Genomic DNA, 19,497 nt, shown 5'->3' on the forward strand with positions numbered 1-19,497 from the left:
GTTGTTGATTGATGTTGCGGCGCGCTTGAGCCGTTGATGATGCAACGTTTTTGAATTCAAGCTGGGCTTGAGATAAGTTTTATTCAGTGTTAAGTATTGTTTAAGAATGTTCTAAATTACTCCGGCTAATGGAGGGAAAAAATGTCAACATTGCTGAAGACGTTCGCAGGAGATGAAGTTCATTGCCATTAGGCATAACACTTAACCTTGGCCAATACCTGGATTGATTTACCGGTGCTCCTGTGGTGGTGTGGGACAGTCATCAGTTTGAAATCATCGATGTCCTTCAGAGTGACCTTCATGATTGGATTTCCTAGACGTTCCTACCAGAGTTCCAGAAAGTTCCGATGTGATTCCTGTGGATGCACAAGTTTGCTTTCCGGTATTTGAAGAGGTTCTGCTAGAACTAAGCTAGCCTATCGGCCGGTGCATGATGGAACAGTTTTCTTCGATTACACTTGGTCAAGAAGTCTTCAGCAATGTAAACATGCGCATTAGCGCAGGAAGGTGACATTTTACAATTTCTTCTAAAATGTTTCGCGTTTTTTCTAAAAGTGTTTATTTAATAATTTAACTTTGAAATTTCTGTGATTATTGGGGGGTTTTGTACACTCTAAATTATTTTTGGTATTTAACAAATGTTTATTGTTGTATACTGTGATATTTTAATAAATGTTATTTATTTAAAATTACTTTGAGTATGTTTTATTTCTTACTGGCAGACTGCACGGCTTTTTGATGTTGGGGTTCTGTAAACCTTTTTCATTTAGTTCTATGAACTTAAGGTAAAGACACATTTCCCAACACCGTCACCTCATGCTATGTAGAACATCGAAAGGGTAGTTACTTAAGGGAACGATTCAGGTGCACTCTGCGTGCCGCCATCGGACGGCATCATTCAAACAGGTGATGGATCACCTACGCTCTCATCTTCGGCTGCGACGAAGTAACGGTCTTGATTATTATATTTTAAACATATATGAAAAAATAAGACTTTCACCTCATGTTGAGGTCTTAACAATTTCGCGGCGAGCAACGGCCGTCCCCTGACGCCGTGCACCGATGCTTCATCATCGCCATCGTTGAACAAAAATCGGAGCCGCAGAAATTGCGACCGAGCGGACAGAGAGCAGCAAGTAGAGTGAAGTGGGGTGGAAAAATGAACCGGCAAATGAGCGATCAGATCCGGGTACGCGGCGATGCGCGGGAACCAATGAGTGCGTTTGGCGCCCAAACAACGAAGGGAAGGGGACGCGACGCCATTTTAATGGCCGACAAGAAGATGCAAAAAATCGGATCAACGCTTGAAAAATTGACAAAAAGCGAAACGATGGGAAAAGTGAATAAGTCACATATTTGATATCGTAAAGTGTGCGAAATTTAACGGGGGAACGCGGGGAAAACGTGGAATGCACAAGAAAATAAAAAACAACAAAATGGGGGAAGAAAACGATTAAAATGACCGAAAACATGGGAAAAATGTAAATGGGTGAAAATGTGATATGCATTATCACACCAGTTTTACTGCCGATAATATTTTGAAATAACCAGTATTTTTTCAAATATTTCCTGTTCTATTAATTTAAAAAAGATAATTTTCCTAAAGTTTTTGCTAAACTGTTGTTAGTGAGAACAATGAGAAAGTAGAAATACCTGCAAGATCAATTAAATCTCCCCTCAAGGTTACAACTCTGAATCTATGCTTTCCTTGCAGACCAATTCTGGTAGCTTGCTCTAGAGTGTCGGCAACTAAGGTATCACGTAAAGCATAATAAAATGCAGGCAATAGAGCTTTATCGTTAACAGTAATCAAGTCGAACAAGCGAGGAACATTTTCTGGTCTAAATTGAAGAAAAGATGAAAATCTTTAAGTGCAATATAACGTTTTTTCTTCAATGAAGTCTTATACAAGAAATTGAGAGAAAAAAAAATCATCAACAGTGAAATGTATGTTAGTACTAATAACGATATGTAGATAGTTACATATCACTGAATAATAATTGTGGTGCAAGCATATTTTACAGCTAGTTGCTTAAGGCAATATTGAGATACATTTCAAAAATTTAACCATTTAAATATTAATGTAGAGAGCAGTAGATATGCTGCATGAATGATTTGACAAAACTTTTTATATTTTAATGCAGCCTACAAATATTAATAAAAGTAGCAGCACATTTATTACGACTAAAACAGATTTTTAGAACAGCATGGGACCCCAAATTGAGAATGCTCCAGATGCGACTTTTGCGTATTTTGGATTTCGACTCAAAAAGTAGTGAAAATCCTCCAGTTGTGTGGTATTTGTCATGTTTCTCCTGGTTTTGCTAATGTTTGAGCTAATTTTTTTTATATTTTTTGATCAATCTGAATTGAAGTATGCTTCACTATGCTAAAACAAAGGTCAGAGATAATTTGCAGCAATGTATAGTTTGCAGACATTGGTTTTTGTTACTATGCATTGCGCTGATAGATACAATAAATAAATCTTATTTTCACTGGAAATACTTTTGTACTTTTGTTTTATGCTTTGTACTGCATACTTATGAGAAGAAAAAAAGAAGTATCGTTAACCGAAAGTGAATGTTAAAATATTCTGCACAATTACAGCAAAACGCTTATTCACACATAACACGTGGCATCAAAATTTTTTTAAAAAAAAAGCTGAACTGAAAGTATTGTTTTCAACAAGTAATTGCCGAACACTTTCATTTCTGAAATTTCATAAATGAAAATGAATAAATAAAAAAAAGAGATGTTTTGAAATAAAAAAGTTCTGGATTTTGTGATACCCCAATTTTGTGATTCCAAAATTGGGGTCTCATACTGCATTGCATACAAACTCACACAAAAAGAAATTTATATTGATACGAATCAGAAAAATGAACCATTGTAAAGGATATTTTATGTACATAAGGAATCCATTAAATTTAGAGTATTTCTATAAAACTAGGTACTTAGGTTTTGAAAAAATCTCAATAAATGGATAGGTTGAGCTTTGGTCAGATTAATGCGACTTGGCAGATAAATAGAAACGCATTTCAATTTTCTTTGTGAAGTACCTATTTTAAATGACCATAAAAAGAAATCTACCAAAGAAGCTGAAGAGAAATAGAATGACTAAAGAATGCTTTAATTTATGAAAATTTGGAATTTGATTTGAAATGGAGGGATTTATTTTGCAACAGTGCCTCGGCTATAAAATTTCCACATATTGATGTGAAGTAATATTTTGAGCAAAAAATTAAGAGATGGATGAAACATTTAATATCAAGTTTGTTCCTAGTACAAAAAGCAAATCTGATTTGTACACTAAGTCAGTATAGTATCAAAAGTTAATTTAGAGAATTTTGCATTTTTCAAAAGGTAACTTTTGCGTGGTAATACAATTCATGATCGAACTTTAAATAATAACAATAATAAAAATACTTTAAATCTTCAAATGTATTTGTATATTAAATTAACTACAGCAAACTGTTGATTATTCTCGGAATAGGGTGGCATGGTAACCGCCGATAAGCAAATTCTGCGAACAATCTGTAAAATAGGCAAAAAATGGTATTAATGTATGCTTAAAAAAATACCAATAACACTCGCATACCTTTCAACTATAACTAAAAACAATAAGTGTATGTAAAAAAAAATATGTAAAAGCTAAAAAAAGATGGCTCATTTTTGCATTTTGTTTCATTATTATTTATTCTTTATTTACTTACTAGAAAATTGTCTTTCAGGGTATGACGTGTGAAACTTGCTTCTAGATTTGAACAAAGCAATTTTTTAATTGGTGATATTTTGATGGTTGAAAGTTTAACCCTAACTCCAGCGGATTAAACCTAAACTCTAGAAGATAACACTCATTGTTGACCTCTTTTTTTTTCTTCATTCTCCTAAAATCAGTCTTACCAATAAAGCAGTTAACTTATGGGATCCAGTTTAGCCTTCTCAAAATAAAGCATTTCCCTGCATGTCAAATATTAGCAAAAAACATTATCAAATTACCATGCCGTGGCGCGAGTTTCATTATTGATGACGTCAGAAACGTTACTAGATCATTCACTATTGTATATATAAGGATGTTATTTGTTTTATAGCCCTTTCTGCTAACTTGGTTAATAGATTGTTGTTGATATTTTCTATTTATCGTCAGTCATTCTTATGACTTACAAACTGTTTAGCCACGTCCTGCAACAATTCATTTTAGACTGGTTTGGTAAGAATTGACTTTCATATTTATAATCACACTTTTCCATCTAACATTTATCCACATTCAGTTATCAACATTTTTTTCTTCTTTTTTTTTGTTGAAAGTGTGAAAGACAGTGGATAAGCCACCCTGCGGATAATCAGAGGTTTACTGTGTTTTGTTTAAGTGGCGTTTTTTTATCAGCTTTTCAAGTAAGTGGATAATTTAGTTTGACTATTTAAATATTATTGGTTTTGATAGTCAAATATTAAAGGTTAGTGAAATGATGCATTTTTCTTTGATATTTTCAAATGTAACAGGAACAATTTTAGGTTTAAACTAAAATTTATCATATGACTCTAAATAAGAATATAGTCAAAATGTTTCAGAACGGTTTTTTGTGTTTAAAAGGAAGTAATGTTCAATTATACTTAAATTTGGGGGGGGGGGGGGGGAGTATATTCTTCTACATCTGCATGGGAAAATATGACCATTTGTTGCTTACTTTGAATCCGGCTGTATGCCACTATTTTTCACATGCAAATATGGGAGATGCATTGTGGCAAAGAGATGCAAAAGGATGTAAGTGGATTGCTTTAAATTTCAAGAAAAATGAATTTGAAGTTTATTATTCCAGGTAGGCTTTTATTGTTTTTTTTTTTTTTTTTTTTTTTTCTAAATCATCTACTAGTACTATACCTTGCATCAACGCAGAGGAGAGGGTCTCCCACCTTTTGTACAGGTTATCTCAAAATTTTAAATGTCAGCACTTACATTCTTCGCTTCTCATTGCCTCAATTGATGACGATAAATTCTCGTTTATTCCTCGCCTTTATTACATGACTTGTCGTACTAGTAAGGCATTGCCTGTTTTACTATACTATAAAAACATAACTATATAAACTTTAAACAAAAGACAAAGTGGAAATTTCTATGGAATTAATTTAAATTAAAAAAGGCTTTATTATTTGAAAAGAAATGTTAACATTATAAATCAGAATCAGATAATAACTAAACCAATACAACACAATCAAATGATTTCCAAGTGATAGTATAGTTCGGCTATATTTCATTAAATGTATAAAAGTAAGAAAAAAGAAAAAACAGAACTAATTTTGGAGCTTACAGTACCCAGCAGAAGTCTAGCAAAAGTTTTCATTGCTTTCTTGTTGAAAAAGCAAAATCACACTTTTCCGAAATTTAACATTTTAGAGAAAACATTTCCAATGTGTTTATTAGGCATACTTTGTTTCAATGATTGACTAAAAAACATAATTAAACCATTAAAATTGAGGGGAAAAAAACAAACATTTTCTTTGCAGTGAAAATATTTCCATTTATTCAATTTTAATAACACAGAAGGCTTATATCTCCGTTTAATAAAGTACTTAAACAAAAATTTAAAAGAAACAAAGCAGCAAAAAGACATTAACTATAGCAACAAAGCAAAATTTTAATTTTAGTTGAAAAATTAAATTCTATTATCTTTTATTTTGAATTTTATTCTCAAGCTCATACATTAAGAATTGTTTGGCTTGCTTGAGGTAAGCCTTGGTTTCCAGTTTCTGAAAACAATCCTCATAAGTCTCTTAATGATCGTAGAAATTTTGGAACAAATTTCATCTTAAACCGAAAATTCCAAACTTTCAAATGATTTAAATTTAACAAATTTAAGTGAAAAATGAGCTTAAAACTGGAATAGAAAAAGAACACAATCTAATTTTCAAAAAAAATTAGTTTCCAGCATGGGGTTTGCGCGTCTCTGAACTTTTTTTTTGGAAGATTTTGAGCCAAATCTAATGAAAATGGACCAAACAGTCTTGGCCCTATGCGCATAACAGACATCCAGACAAGCTTTCTGCTTTATTACTAGTGGAGATGTCACATATTGCGGCAGGGCTGCTAATCGCCCGAGTTTGTGAAAGTGGAAAAAAGAAAGAAAAAGACTATTTGTGACTTCTAACTTAAAAGTAGCTTTTACAGAATGTTGATCATAATTTTCTTCCATGTTTGTGCATTTCGTTTCAATTACTTGAAGACTAAATAATAGTTATGCTTTTATCTTACTATATTGCCTCAATTGTGCAAAAAATTTGAATAATATTGAAAACAAAGTTTTAAATTCACCTGACAAACACTTCAATTTTAATTACTGTGAGAGAATTTTTTTTAAATATAAATATATCTTTTTTTTTTGTGTGTGTATGCGTGTGTATGGTGTACTTGTGCATAATCAGTTCTTGTAGGTAATGTAGTACTAAAGCGAATTTTCAACATTATCCAACAGAGTATTTTTGCTTTCATGAACAGATTCTAGAAAACTACTTTTTCTTCTCATATTCTGATTAAGATATTTTTGCCACATGAAATATTATTACATTCATTACACACCTAAATATATAAACTCATACCTCTAACATATCCAGAAAAAAGGAATCTAACTTACGTTTGTATTTTTTTATTAACATAGACAGTCCATTTTTCCATCTAAAAAGATAAATCAAGGAATAATAATTATTGTGAAGTGTTAATTACTAACAAATTGCAACATAGAGGAAACCACTTCATGAAAACTGAGGAACCACTTGTTTCAAACTAAATTCATTAATTTGAGGGGGGAAAAATCATACAATCAAACATACATAGGAATTGTGGGCATGTTTACTCAAAAAATCAGCTAGATTTAAAAGGAGTCCACTCTCTCACTTTTTCTGCACAAAGGGAAATGAAGGTAAAAAAAAAGTTTATGGCCCTGAATAGCAATTGGGAACTTTGAAATCAAGAAGCTTGTTTCAATGTAAAGTAGTTCTGTGGAGAAAACGTAGGGCTCTCTTTCAGCTGGCTCATTCCAATTTATGTAATCTTAGTGCATATTCGATTGTTTTAGCTCATGCTTCATAAAAATAGCTTCACGTTCTTCATTTTATAACAGTAAAAATCAATAATCAAAGCAATGGTTGGTTCTTTTTATATTGAAGCCAAATGAAGAAAAATGAGTTAATATATACACTATATGACCAAAAGTATTGGGACACTTTCAAAAATTCAGATTTTTAAGGATTTCTCAAGAAATAAAAGACAAATTGCTTTGAAACTTTTGTCACATAAAAAGTACTCTACAGTTGTCATTTTGCAATTAAAATTATATCACCCTTGCGTTTCGGGGGTCAATAACAAATTGAGGAAAGAAAAAATGTTTTTTGGTCATCATTCATCGTGAATAGCAGAGAATAAGCAGTAAATTTCAGAAATTAGTTAACTGACTGTATTACCCCGCATTATCCAGCATGCCGGAAAAAAGCGAGGTTGACCAACACGCCAGGAAATTCGAATTTTCCGGCATGCCGGATAATTCAAGGTTTATTTTGCAATAAAACAAAAGTAAATTTCTCCATTCAGTTCTAATCAGAGAGCAAACCTGTAAGGAAAAAAATTAATAAGTCCCAAAAGTAACCTTTTTTCAAAAAATATGTGTATTGCATATAAGTGCTTGTTATTTATTGTAGGTCATTATAATGGACTTAATTATATGCCAATGAAGTAATCAATTCAGAAACAATTTTTGTTACTGCGATTTGTTCATGATTTTTTTAAATAAATTAATTTAGGTTCATTTTAGAGAAGTAAGTATAATTTTTATTTATTCAATATCATAAGTTCTTTAGCACTAGTTTAGTGGTGGTAACTTACTGCTTAAATGTTTGCTTACTCAGTTTTAATTTAGTTTTTATAAAATTATTCGTTATTAAACAATATTTTTTTTTTGTTAAAATAACAAATGACACTGTTAGTAAATATTTTTTACAAAATTAAACTGTTTATTAAAAATAATAAGATATGCATATAACTTATATTAATTTTTAAGCTGAACATATTTTTTATAGTATTAGTTTTTTCCTAACCTTCGAAATTCCATAAAAGACCAGGCAAGTGTTATAGAAAATCTGATGACCCCCCAATTTTGCAGCATGCCAGATAATGAAGGTAATACAGTACTATGTACATTTCTTTTTCATACTTTTGAGAAGGTATCATTGATATTCATAAAAATAAAAGCATTTCTTCCAAAACTATAAATTTTATTTGAAGGTTTTTGACTCATAACACGCAAGGTTTTTCATCAAAGATTACGAAACTTTCAGAAAACTTAACAGCATACAAGAGAAGCATAATACTAAAATTGAAATAAAAAAGTTGAAAATTTAATAGAATATGGACATTTAAAGTAATTAATTTTTTACTGTGCATGCACGAAAGATAGCAATTTAAAACTTTCATAATCTAAAATCTAACTAACTTCTTAAACTCATAAAAAAATTCCAGTCAATATTTTAAAAATTCAGAAAGTTATCAGCGATCTAATGAGCCAAATTTCAATAATTCTTAGGCAGGCGACGTATAGTGAGGGGTCGTTCACAAGTTTGTGACATTTGCTTGCAATTGTTCAGTGTGATTCATGATAAATCGCTTATTTGCAAACGATTGCTCGCAATTTGTAGCCTATCCAAGAGTTATTCAAATTCGACTCATTAGTTGGCTGATAACTTTCTAAATATTGTTATGAGTTAAGGAATTTAGTTGGGTCGGGTATTAGATGATGAAAGTTATAAATTGATATCCTTCGCGCATACACAGTGATAAACTAATTGCTTTAAAAAATGTTCATATTTTACCACATTTTCAACATTTTTATTTCAAATTTTAGCATTATGCTTCTCTTGTATGCTGTTTAGTTTTCTGAAAGTTTCCTAAGCTTTGATGAAAAATGCTGCGTGTTATGAGCCAAAACCCTTCAAATAAAATTAGTAGTTTTGAAAGAAATGCTTATATCTTCGTGAATATTAGTGATACCTCCGCAGTAGTATAAAAAATGATTGTACATAGTAAGCTAAACAAGTCCTGAAATTTACAGCTTACTCTGAGGTCTTTACAATGAATAAAGACCAAAAAACATTTTTCCTCCCTCAATCTGTTATTGACCCACGAAATGCAAAGGCGATATAATTTGTATTGGAAAATCTCTCACAGCTGGAGCATACCTGTTATGTAACAAAAGCTACAAAGCAATTGGTCTTTTATTTCTTGAGAAATCCTTAAAAATGTGAATTTTTGAAAGTGTCCCACTACTTTTAGTCATATAGTGTACATATGCAGGGCTGCCAACCTTTTCCAGACAGTAATGTGTAGTACTAATAAAAACATGTGTAGTTTCACGAGTTTATAAGTAGCCTTCTAGTTATCGAATTTGATTTACCCCCACTCTTAATCCTCGACAACCATGAGGAGGGAGAGAGAATTACAAATGAATATAATATGCTCTAACCACATAGTAAAGACAGTAAAAATATTGCATAAAATCATTACAGAAAAACAAAATTTTATATATTTTAAAATTATTAATAGAAAATTAACTGTTCTGTAGTCTACAAGTCTTTTTTCTTTTTTTGACTACAAATCAAAGCAAAGAACTGTAAATTCACAAAAATAGAACTAATCGATCATACATTAAAAGAATTTCCGTGGTCCAAATTATAGAATAATTACAGCATACAAAAGAACTGAAATCTTAAACAGAAGAAACAAATTTGCACAAAGAATATATTCATTGTTGACCTTAGCAAGTTTTTAAAAGTTAATTATTTCATTAATTATTAAAATAAAACATAAAATCATCTCATCTTCGGCAGCATGAGTTAAAATAAGTGCCAATTGTCGAAAATATTAAAAATATTTACAAGATGCAAAAAGGATAGAAATCTCAAACACAAGAAGCAATTTCTCTTGATATATGTGTTTAGTGCTGGCATCTTTATAAACTATTAGTTAATTTCATAATTACTAACATAAAAATTAAAATAAGCTTATTTTCAGCAAACAAGCGTTATATTAACTTCAAAGTGTCAAAAATATTAAATATTTTTAAGATGCAAAAGGATTGAAATCTTAAACCTAGGAAGTAATTTTCCGCGACTTATGAATGCGTGTTTTTTGCTTTAGCAAGCTAGATGCATGAGTAGTTTCAATGCCAAATTCTTAGTAGTCTGCAGACCTGCATATGCATGTATACATACATTGCATACATATACAGCATGTCCCTGTTTAACCTGCAAGACTTCTATTTTCGCAACTGTTGATGCAAAGTTAATGTATAGAAAGTGTGGACCGAGGAAAAAAAAGAGAGAAGGGCAAAAAAGATGGAATTTAACTTTTCATATGGTCTCTATGTCCTCTCATTCATATTTAAGGACATCGCAACCTTAAAAAAGTATTTTGAACACAAAAAAATTGACTTCAGTACAAGCAGTATTCACAGAGATAAAATGCAGTGCTTTGGGACCTATACCATCTTACACTCTTAGTTTTCAAGGATCATACAGCGGCTAAATAAATTTGATATTTTTTCTCAAACTGTAAGAGATTTTATAGTATGTTTTGACATATCATAGCATAACATTATCTTTTTTTCCAATAGCAATGAAAAGTATAAAAGTCCTAACTGTGTTCAGCAATTAAATATGCAAGGCCAATATATATTTAAACTTACCAAAGGATTGAAAAAAAGTGTGTCAAATTGCAATAAATATAACAGAAGTTTCAATTAATTACTTTCTTTTAAGATGAGGTTGAAATAGATAATTGTTTTTAATTTATTAATTTGTTTCAGGAAACTTGTGGTGGTTCCATTGCAAAATTGAGATTTTGAAAAGAATGAATTTGTGTTTGTACAATATTTTTACTGCAAATATTATTCACTTTGTATCTGATTTTAAATAAAATCTTTAATGCCATTTTTTACTTTATCCGATGTTTACTGATTTATGCATTTACAAATTAAAATGTGCAGTTAATTATATTGTGCATTGCATAAGATTTGAAACAATGTTTTGCGCAAACTATGTCGTCTAAATTGTGGTCCAGCGGTAATTCATTTAGCTCAGATCCAGAAATTCATAAGTTCTAATCCTAGCATCGCGAGTTGCAACCGCTCTAGGAAACAAGAAGATGAATTGGTTGTTTTGAAACACTGCCTAACCTCTATCATGTTAACCAATGAGAAATCATCAGATTTTTTCCAATTCAAGACAAAAGTGTGGGGCAACCATCTTTCAAAGCCCTCAAGGAAAGTAGATATCTTGCAAGGTGCTCCGCATTAAAAAAGTCAGTGTGATAATGCATATCACATTTTTTTTACCCATTTATTTTTTTCCCATGTTTTCGGTCATTTTAATCTTTTTTTTCCCCATTTAGTTGTTTTTTTTATTTTCTTGTGCATTCCACGTTTTCCCCGCGTTCCCCTTTAAATTTCGCACACTTTATGATATCAAATATGTGACTTATTCATTTTTCCCATCGTCAAGCTTTTTGACAATTTTTCAGTCGTCGATCCGATTTTTTTCATCTTCTTGTCGGCCATTAAAATTGTTTAGCGTCCCCTTCCCTTCGTTGTTTGGGCGCCAAATGCACTCATTGGTTCCCGCGCATCGCCGCGTACCCGGATCTGATCGCTCATTCGCCAATTCATTTTTTCCACCCCACTTCACTCTGCTTGCTGCTCTCAGTCCGATCAGTCATGTTTTCGCGGCTCCGTTTCTCTCCAATGATGTCGAAAATGAAGGAATTGTGCACGCCGTCTGTTGACGCCCGTGGCTCTCCGCCAGGTGTTTGAAGACCTCAAAATGAGGTGAAAATTCTTTTATTTTTATTTCTAAATGTATTTAACCAAGATAGTTAAGCTTCACTGCAACTAGTGATGGTTGCATACAAAATGCATCAGCTGCGTGTATGATGGCGTTCGATGGCGGCACGCAGAATGTACCGGAATCGAGCCCTTCATTAACGACCTTTTTTTGATGATCTACATAGCTGGTGGTGATGATACGGAGCCGCAATTACCCCGATCCATTTTTAATTGTGTGATGATCTCAACATTGTCATCATGGAGATTACCAACTTGTGCGCCATTTTTTTCAACATAGCATGGCCTGCAACTGACATCCTTGATTATGATGCATCCCTGAGTTACACCCCACCATCTTCAAAGTGAACTGCACGTCCTGCCCCCATTTTAATTTGATAGTTTCACCACCATCCGAATGAACTCGTCGTTTTCCGATCTTTAACGAACTTTGCAAGCTCCAGCCCCACGTTTTTTTTAAAAACTCTTTTAAGTATGTGTTCCTCGCATTTGCATTTTTTTATCAAGTGAATAATGTTTTTTTTCTGGTGATCATCATGCAAAAGTCCTGTCATCTTGTCTGCTCTGAAGTTTAACATGAAATAAAGAACGTACGGTAATCAATGTGTTTTTCCTATCGCCTACATACACGCAACACGGGGTAAGTCTTTTAAATTTTGTTCTTGGGCATTCAAGGTAGTCGTTGATCTGAGGTTATGTGCGGCTGCGATGCTTCCACTTCCACGCCCTAGAATTTTAATCTTTTTGGTTTTTGAATAACTCTTCAAAATTAAACGTGCGCATCATGACAGTCAGGAAGAAATGTTTGTCTTAATTCAAGTCTAAAATAGACCTCAATTATCAATGCAAAAACATTCAATACACAACAAAGACTTTTTTATTTTTTGAAAATTTTCGGTTTACCAAGCAAGGTTTCATACTCAACTTTGAAAGTTAAAAATAAGGAGTTTTGCAGGAGTTCATTTTCCTTTTTAAGGACTAGTTTCTTGTTTAAAGATGCATTTTTTAAAACATATTTCAGGAAAAATATGTGCAACTCTAATATTACTTATTTTTACTTTCATACAACACATTCAATGCAAAAACATACTGAATTTATAGTAAAATATGCATTTACTGGTTCTTAGACTTAAGCCGTCTCAGAATCAAATTCAAATACGGGGGCGGGGGGGGGGGGGGGGGTAATCATTAAAATATGTTTTCTTTTGAAAATAAATAAAAAATATCTGGAATTGATTGAAAATTAGTGTTTTCTCAAAAACAAAACATGTACTAACAATTTCCTAACCAAAAAAAAAAAAAGACTAAATAAAATAATTGCTGAAATAAGAACTACAATATGCTGACTGAAAGTAGTAGTAGTGGCCAAAATAACTTCCAATTATCCAAATAATTGAAATATTTACATGATACAAAAGGACAAACTTCAAACACAACAAACAATTTTTGGCGAAGCTTGTGTTTGATTTTGGCATAGAAACATAAGGTTACTCATACAAGATTGAAATACAGAACATTCAATTTAAACATTAGGGTTATTTTTGGAAAAAATTGTAAAAATTATTTTAATCTTCAAAATCGATCGAAATTTTGATGACCATTTCAAAACTTTTGCGTGACTTTACGTTGATAAACATAGAGAACTGACTAATTTTAAGAATGTTTCTTCTGAAAAGTATGAGAATTATAATTCTAGAAAATAGTGGTACCATTGTTTAGCTATTAAGTTGCTTTTTCATCTATTGTATAAAATGTATTCTGTTTATTCATGATAAGTAATTGATATCTACAAAATTTTCAGAATTAAAAAAAGAAAACAAAAAGGGCAATTTTTTTTAATCCAAAAAATCAAACTTTGCCAACTACAGATGTTATGCATGTATTAAAACACTTAAAGAAGTTGAAAGAAAAATTAATTTCAATCAGCGATTCCGTACTTGACTTTCTAACATTCAACGCTCTTAAAGAGCATGAATTTTGTCAAAACCTTTCGAATCTAATGATTTTAATAAAAATACAAATGAACTTAATTTCTTTGCCTCTTCACAAGACATAGTAAGCATCATAAATGCAAAAAACCTTATACTCAAGGCGGATGCAAAGAGATTGCGATTTTCAAAGTGAATGCATGAAATAATATGCAAAAAATAACGGCACATAAAAGAATTTATTTAAATAAATTATTTTAGAACTGCATTTAGAGCTCTAAAATAAATGTATTATTAATAACAATCGATGTAGTTGAAGCAAAAATCAAATTAAACAAGCGATTTAGATTTTAACTTTTTGACTCTCATAAATAACACAGAATTTGGCTTGAAAATTTATTTGCCCTCCAAAAAAGCATAATAAGCATCAAAAATCAGAAAAATTCTGATTCTCATATCGGATGAAAAGAGATTGTTTTGATCAAAATGAAGGCATCAAAAGTCTAAAAACAGCAAATAAAAAAATTTATTAAAGCAAAAAAAAAAAAAAAAAAACTTCAGAATGGTAGTTGGTTTACAATATGTCATATTATTAATAATTATTGACATAATTGTCAGAAATTTATAAAATATTTTTGGACGTGGGGAAGAAAATAGTCTAGCGAAAAAATCAGATTTCTGGTATTAACAGACGAAAAAATAGCGGAATTTCGGTAAAATTCGGTATAACGTAATCACTTGTATTGGGTTGGCAACAGAAGAAAATCTTTTAGGTCATGTAGAATAAAAAAATAAAGCGTTTATTAGGAGATAACAGCAAAATTCAGGAGTTTTAAGGGCCATTATTTTATTTTCTTAAAAAGCAGGAGTTTATAAGGAGTGTACGAACCCCGCTAAGTTGATTAGTTAATTTATTCATATTATATGGCAAAATAAGAAAAAGTTTATTATTTAAAATAGGTAACTCAAGTACCTTAAGACTATTTGTATGCAAAATTGAATTTTAATGCTTATTACTGCTGTAGCATTTAATGTTAGCTAGTTATTTTCATTTTTTCAAATTTTTCACATTCAAATTTTGAAACTATGAAGTCAAAAACAAGTAAACTGGAAGAAAATGCAAGAAAAGTTGGATTGAAAATAAAGGAAGCCAAGACAAGGATGATGAAAATCAAAAGTAACAAAAATGAAAAATATTGCATAAATGGAAAGGAAATAAATGAAGTTGACAATTTTATTTACCTCGGGGCATATGTTTGTCCTGAGGGAGGTTCAAATTATGATATTTTAATAAGAATTAAAAAAAAGCTCAATGAACCTTCAAATCTCTGTATAAAATATGGAGATCTAACAACAAACATACAAAACTCAAAATACAAATTTTCAATTCAATAGTTAGAGCAGTTTTACTCTATGGCAGTAACACATGGAAGCTAACTAGATAGCTAGAAAAAGAGCTTGATGCCTTTCAAACTAAATGCCTGAGAAAAATATTAAACACAAACTGGCCAAATAAAATTCCGAATACAGACATATTCAGACGCACAAACTGCAAGCCTGTAACCACACTGGTAAGAAAGCACAGATGGTCGTGGATAGGATATGTTCTCAGAATGCAGGCAATAGACCCAACAAGAACTGCTCTGATGTGGAGCCCTGATGGCAAGAGGAAGCATGGGCATCCAAAACTAACCTGTCATCAGATGGCCATACAAGAAAGAACTGAATTTGGTTGGCCAAGCTGGTGAAGTGCTAGGGAGGCGGCATTAAGCCGGTCGGGATGGGATGCCACGCTAGCGGCCTCATGCACTACTAGGCCTTACGAGAATCAAGCGAAGTGAAGCTGTTTTCGTTAATTAAAAGAAATCTGCCCCCCCCTCTTCTTCTTTAGGCTTGGCCAGCCAGATCTGTGTACCCACAGTGCAAAGGGGGGGGGGCATGTTCTTAAGGGGCCCAACGGCCCAAGAAATTTAAAAACAAATTGAAAAACCTAGTTCTAAGAGTTATTAACGTTTCAAGTATACATGCTGGTCTATGGGGTGGGGCCCATTGAAAAGAGATAAAATGGAGGGAGTGAAGACGAATTTGTGAAGCCAAGACCCCCAAGTCACATGATAGATTTTAAACCAAAGTATTGTGTGAAAGAAATCAGGTTTCCTTCGCTTGTTTTCACGTTGCTAGTCGTTGTTGATTCAGATCGATTTGAGATCTTTGGGCCAGTTTTTGCTTAGCCAATTATTGGACTTGCTCCCTCTATTTACTAATTCCTGCTCTAAGGTGGACCCTACAGATTTTGTTGCAGGGGGGCTGAAAATTTATAGATCCAGGCTTGGGCTTGGCCATACTCTGAATAGTTTCTGTCAAGTGATAACTTCATATTTCATATGAACTGAGCAAAATGAAAGTAAAATTACCTTTTCTAGAGGAAGAAAAGTTGTATAGCCCAAATTATTTTTCTTTAAAAATTCCACACATTTTTGAGCTGTATTCATAGTATCAGTAACAATGTTATCCAATGGTCCACAAGCAGTAGAAATGGCAACATCATACTTTTGGTCAATAGCACCAAGATCACCCTATGTAAAAATAAAAAATAAACAATGTAAATTCTCTGAAATATACCCAGTACATGTTTTCTTTCACAAAAGGCATAAAATGGATGTCTAAATTATTTTAATTATGTAATTTCATGCCACTTTTGTTACCTATCAAAAATACTAGAGTCTAAATCTGATAGGCAGTTTTTAGGGAAGATGGAATGGTGTTTTCTAAAACTGCCGTGTTCCTGTTCGCATTTATGTTTCCAAAAATGCGAGAATTAAAAAAATATATGTATAAATTACAAAATATGCTCAAACCATTTAAATGTGCTAATACAAATAGCAATTTAAAACTAATATTTTTAAATAAAATATAAAAATGTTTTTTAATTCTAAAGACTACTTCTATAAGCTTGGTTCGCACTAAAAAGTATGAAACAAAATAAATACATGGTTTCATGGTTAAAACACTAAAAAGTTGCAGTTGATCTTAATGTCTTTATATTTAGGCTAATTCTAAAGCAGCCAATAAAATTTAAATTAAAAATTGAGTGAAGAAGATATAGAGGCAGTATAGTAAAAGCTATTTGTATAAAGCTGTATACCGCCTATTTCTTTTTCTCCCAGTTTTTAATTTAAATTTTATTGGTTGCTTTAGAATTACCCTAAATATAAAGACATTAAGATCAACTGCAATTTTTAGTGTTTTAATAAAGAAACCATATACTTATTTTGTCTCATAAATTTTAGCGCAGACCAAGATTTTAGAAATAGTCTTTAGAATGAAAAAATATTTTCTATATTTTATTTTAAAGATTTTTTACTTTTAAAATTTATTTGAGGTGAAAATGTTTGAAAAGCTCAAACAGATTTTCTAATTTGTAAAAATATACAGCAACTTGTATACATGTACAAATAAAATCAATTAAAAAGAGTTAAAAAAAACTGCAAACAGCTGTTTTGGGGTTATAAAACCAAACTCCTTCATCAGTGCATAAAAGAAAGATGGAACACAAAGATAAACACCGGACATGTGAACAAGAAAAAGTAAGATGAGGATGAGTAAATAGACTGGAAGTGGGGGAATCTTACAGCATCTGGAAAAATTCTACTTTATTAGTGAATGATTTGTCGAGCACGCCCCCTTTCCTTACAGTTTGGATACCCTTCCTTTAATAAAACATTTTTTTTTTGGGTCTATGACCTTTTCCCTAAGTACAGGTGTCCTTGCTGTTTTCTGTTGATGTCATGTTACCGGTTCCGGCCACTTTCAGCCTATTTACTTATCTTTGTCATACTATTCCTCGTTCACTTGTCCGGCGTTTGTCTTTGTGTTCCATTTGGTTAGTTTTTTTTTTTTTTGGACTTTTTAAAATTGATTTTAGTTGTACATGTATACACGTTGTCATATGTTTTTATTTGGTTCATTGTACAAAGTTTTCGACTGCTTCTTTTACATATATTTTCTTACCTATCCTTATTTAAAAGTGTTATGAACTTTCATTTGAAACTAAATGTTTTGTGCATAAAGGGAGAATAGCTTTTTTTTCATTAATCTTTTTTCAGCATTGCTGGTTTGTATGCTCGAATTTAAAAGCAATTTTGTTCAAGCGTAGTGAAAAAAGAAAGCTTTTAAAAATGCCCACAAATATATGGTTGCTTAAGTTCAGCCTTGAAAGAGATTTATTAAATTGATTGACATTTCACTTATTCATTGTTCATGGCATCAATTAAAAAGCAGAAGTATTTTAAATTTATAATTACTATTATGTTTCATAGTTTCTGGCAACAATTAAAAACTGGAAGCAAAATGCAGGATTTTGAGAGAAAATGTAAGCTAAGAAATAGTCTTTAGTAAAAAAAAAAAAAGTCACCAATTCTCCACCACTCTTTAAAAACGGAAAACAATCTTTGCAACTTGAAATATTTTGCCAAACAAACAAAAAATACAATAAATTACATTAACAGTAGCTTTAAAATAATGTACTGATTAGTTTGATAATCCTTAAAGTATTCTTGAACTGCCAGAACTCGGATGAATTTGAGCCAAGAAACAAATGTTGCTAGGTACGGTACTTTCTGATCATTTGGTTAGGAAAACTTAAAAGCACCGTTCTGGTCACATGGTTCAACTACGACGACAGAACACGCGTTTTGCGTGAACCTTCAAGTACTTTACTTTAAGCTATGTCACGGGACCTAAAATCATTGTTTTGAGGAAATGAGGGCTTCACTCTCTCTCTCTCTCTACGTTTTATCTATTCTCAATAAATTGTCATATCACAATGGAAATTTCACAGAAAGCAGAGCTGGCTTTCTTATCGTCCTTTGGCAACAGGTTAAATATTTATTTCAGTTCTCCCTCAACAATAGGTTAAGGGGCAGATTCAACTGAAACATTTTTCGAACGTTTTCCCCTTTTCCATCGAACGCTTCGATCAAAAGCAACAAATCCGGCTTCAACTGAATCGATTCGAACGTTTTGTACCAAGTGACCCATCAGAGTGGTTGGATTCGAACGATTGGGAAGATTCGATTGATTTTTGTTTATCTTCCAGCATTGGCGTACGAAGTGTAGCGGTCAGAAATCGCTATCGCCGATGACAAATATTTTGCTATGTTCGCATCTGCAGTTGATTTGCAGGTGAGTGTTAACATTTTTATTACAAATAAATACTTTTATGACTTCTGTAACGATGATTGCTGCTTAAAATTAAGTTTTTATCTAGTTCGAACATTCATCCTTTTTTTAAACTTGATAACATCGTGACAAGCTTCCAAACTTAAATCAAAATTTGTTTGCCAAGAAGCTATTTTATAAAAGTTCCTCTAATTACGAAGTAATTGTAACATATGACAGCATTGAGTCTCGATTATTTTATGAAATTATTTAATGAATATATCTACTTCCGAAAATTCTTTTACTGCTAACATCTAAGGTTAATCAAAAGGTATTGCTTATTACTGAAAATACTAGTGTTTTTTTTTAAATTTATTTTAAATTCTATGAATAACAACTATGTCTATAAAAACTTGCTTCTTGTAACTGATTAGATTTCAATAAACAAATTGAAGCATCTAGGTTTAGTTAAACTACTTGGGTTTTCAAGAAAACAGTTTTGTATATTGCTCCTCCCTCCCCCCTCCCCT

At 31.9% G+C, this 19,497-nt stretch overlaps 1 protein-coding gene across 1 annotated transcript in view; it reads right to left on the bottom strand.

The window, feature by feature from the left end:
• The window catches only part of LOC129220849 (structural maintenance of chromosomes protein 4-like), a 135,482-nt gene that overhangs the window by 45,402 nt on the left and 70,583 nt on the right, over positions 1-19,497 (bottom strand). Inside the window, exons 14-16 of the mRNA XM_054855280.1 lie at positions 16,222-16,383; positions 6,630-6,670; positions 1,654-1,841 (exon numbers count right to left, since the gene is read on the bottom strand). Of these exons, the coding sequence (XP_054711255.1) occupies positions 1,654-1,841; positions 6,630-6,670; positions 16,222-16,383 (391 nt within the window). The remainder of the gene's footprint in view (positions 1-1,653; positions 1,842-6,629; positions 6,671-16,221; positions 16,384-19,497) is intronic.

The sequence above is a fragment of the Uloborus diversus genome, chromosome 4, assembly GCF_026930045.1.
Source record: "Uloborus diversus isolate 005 chromosome 4, Udiv.v.3.1, whole genome shotgun sequence".
NCBI classification, from domain to species: Eukaryota; Metazoa; Arthropoda; class Arachnida; order Araneae; family Uloboridae; genus Uloborus; species Uloborus diversus.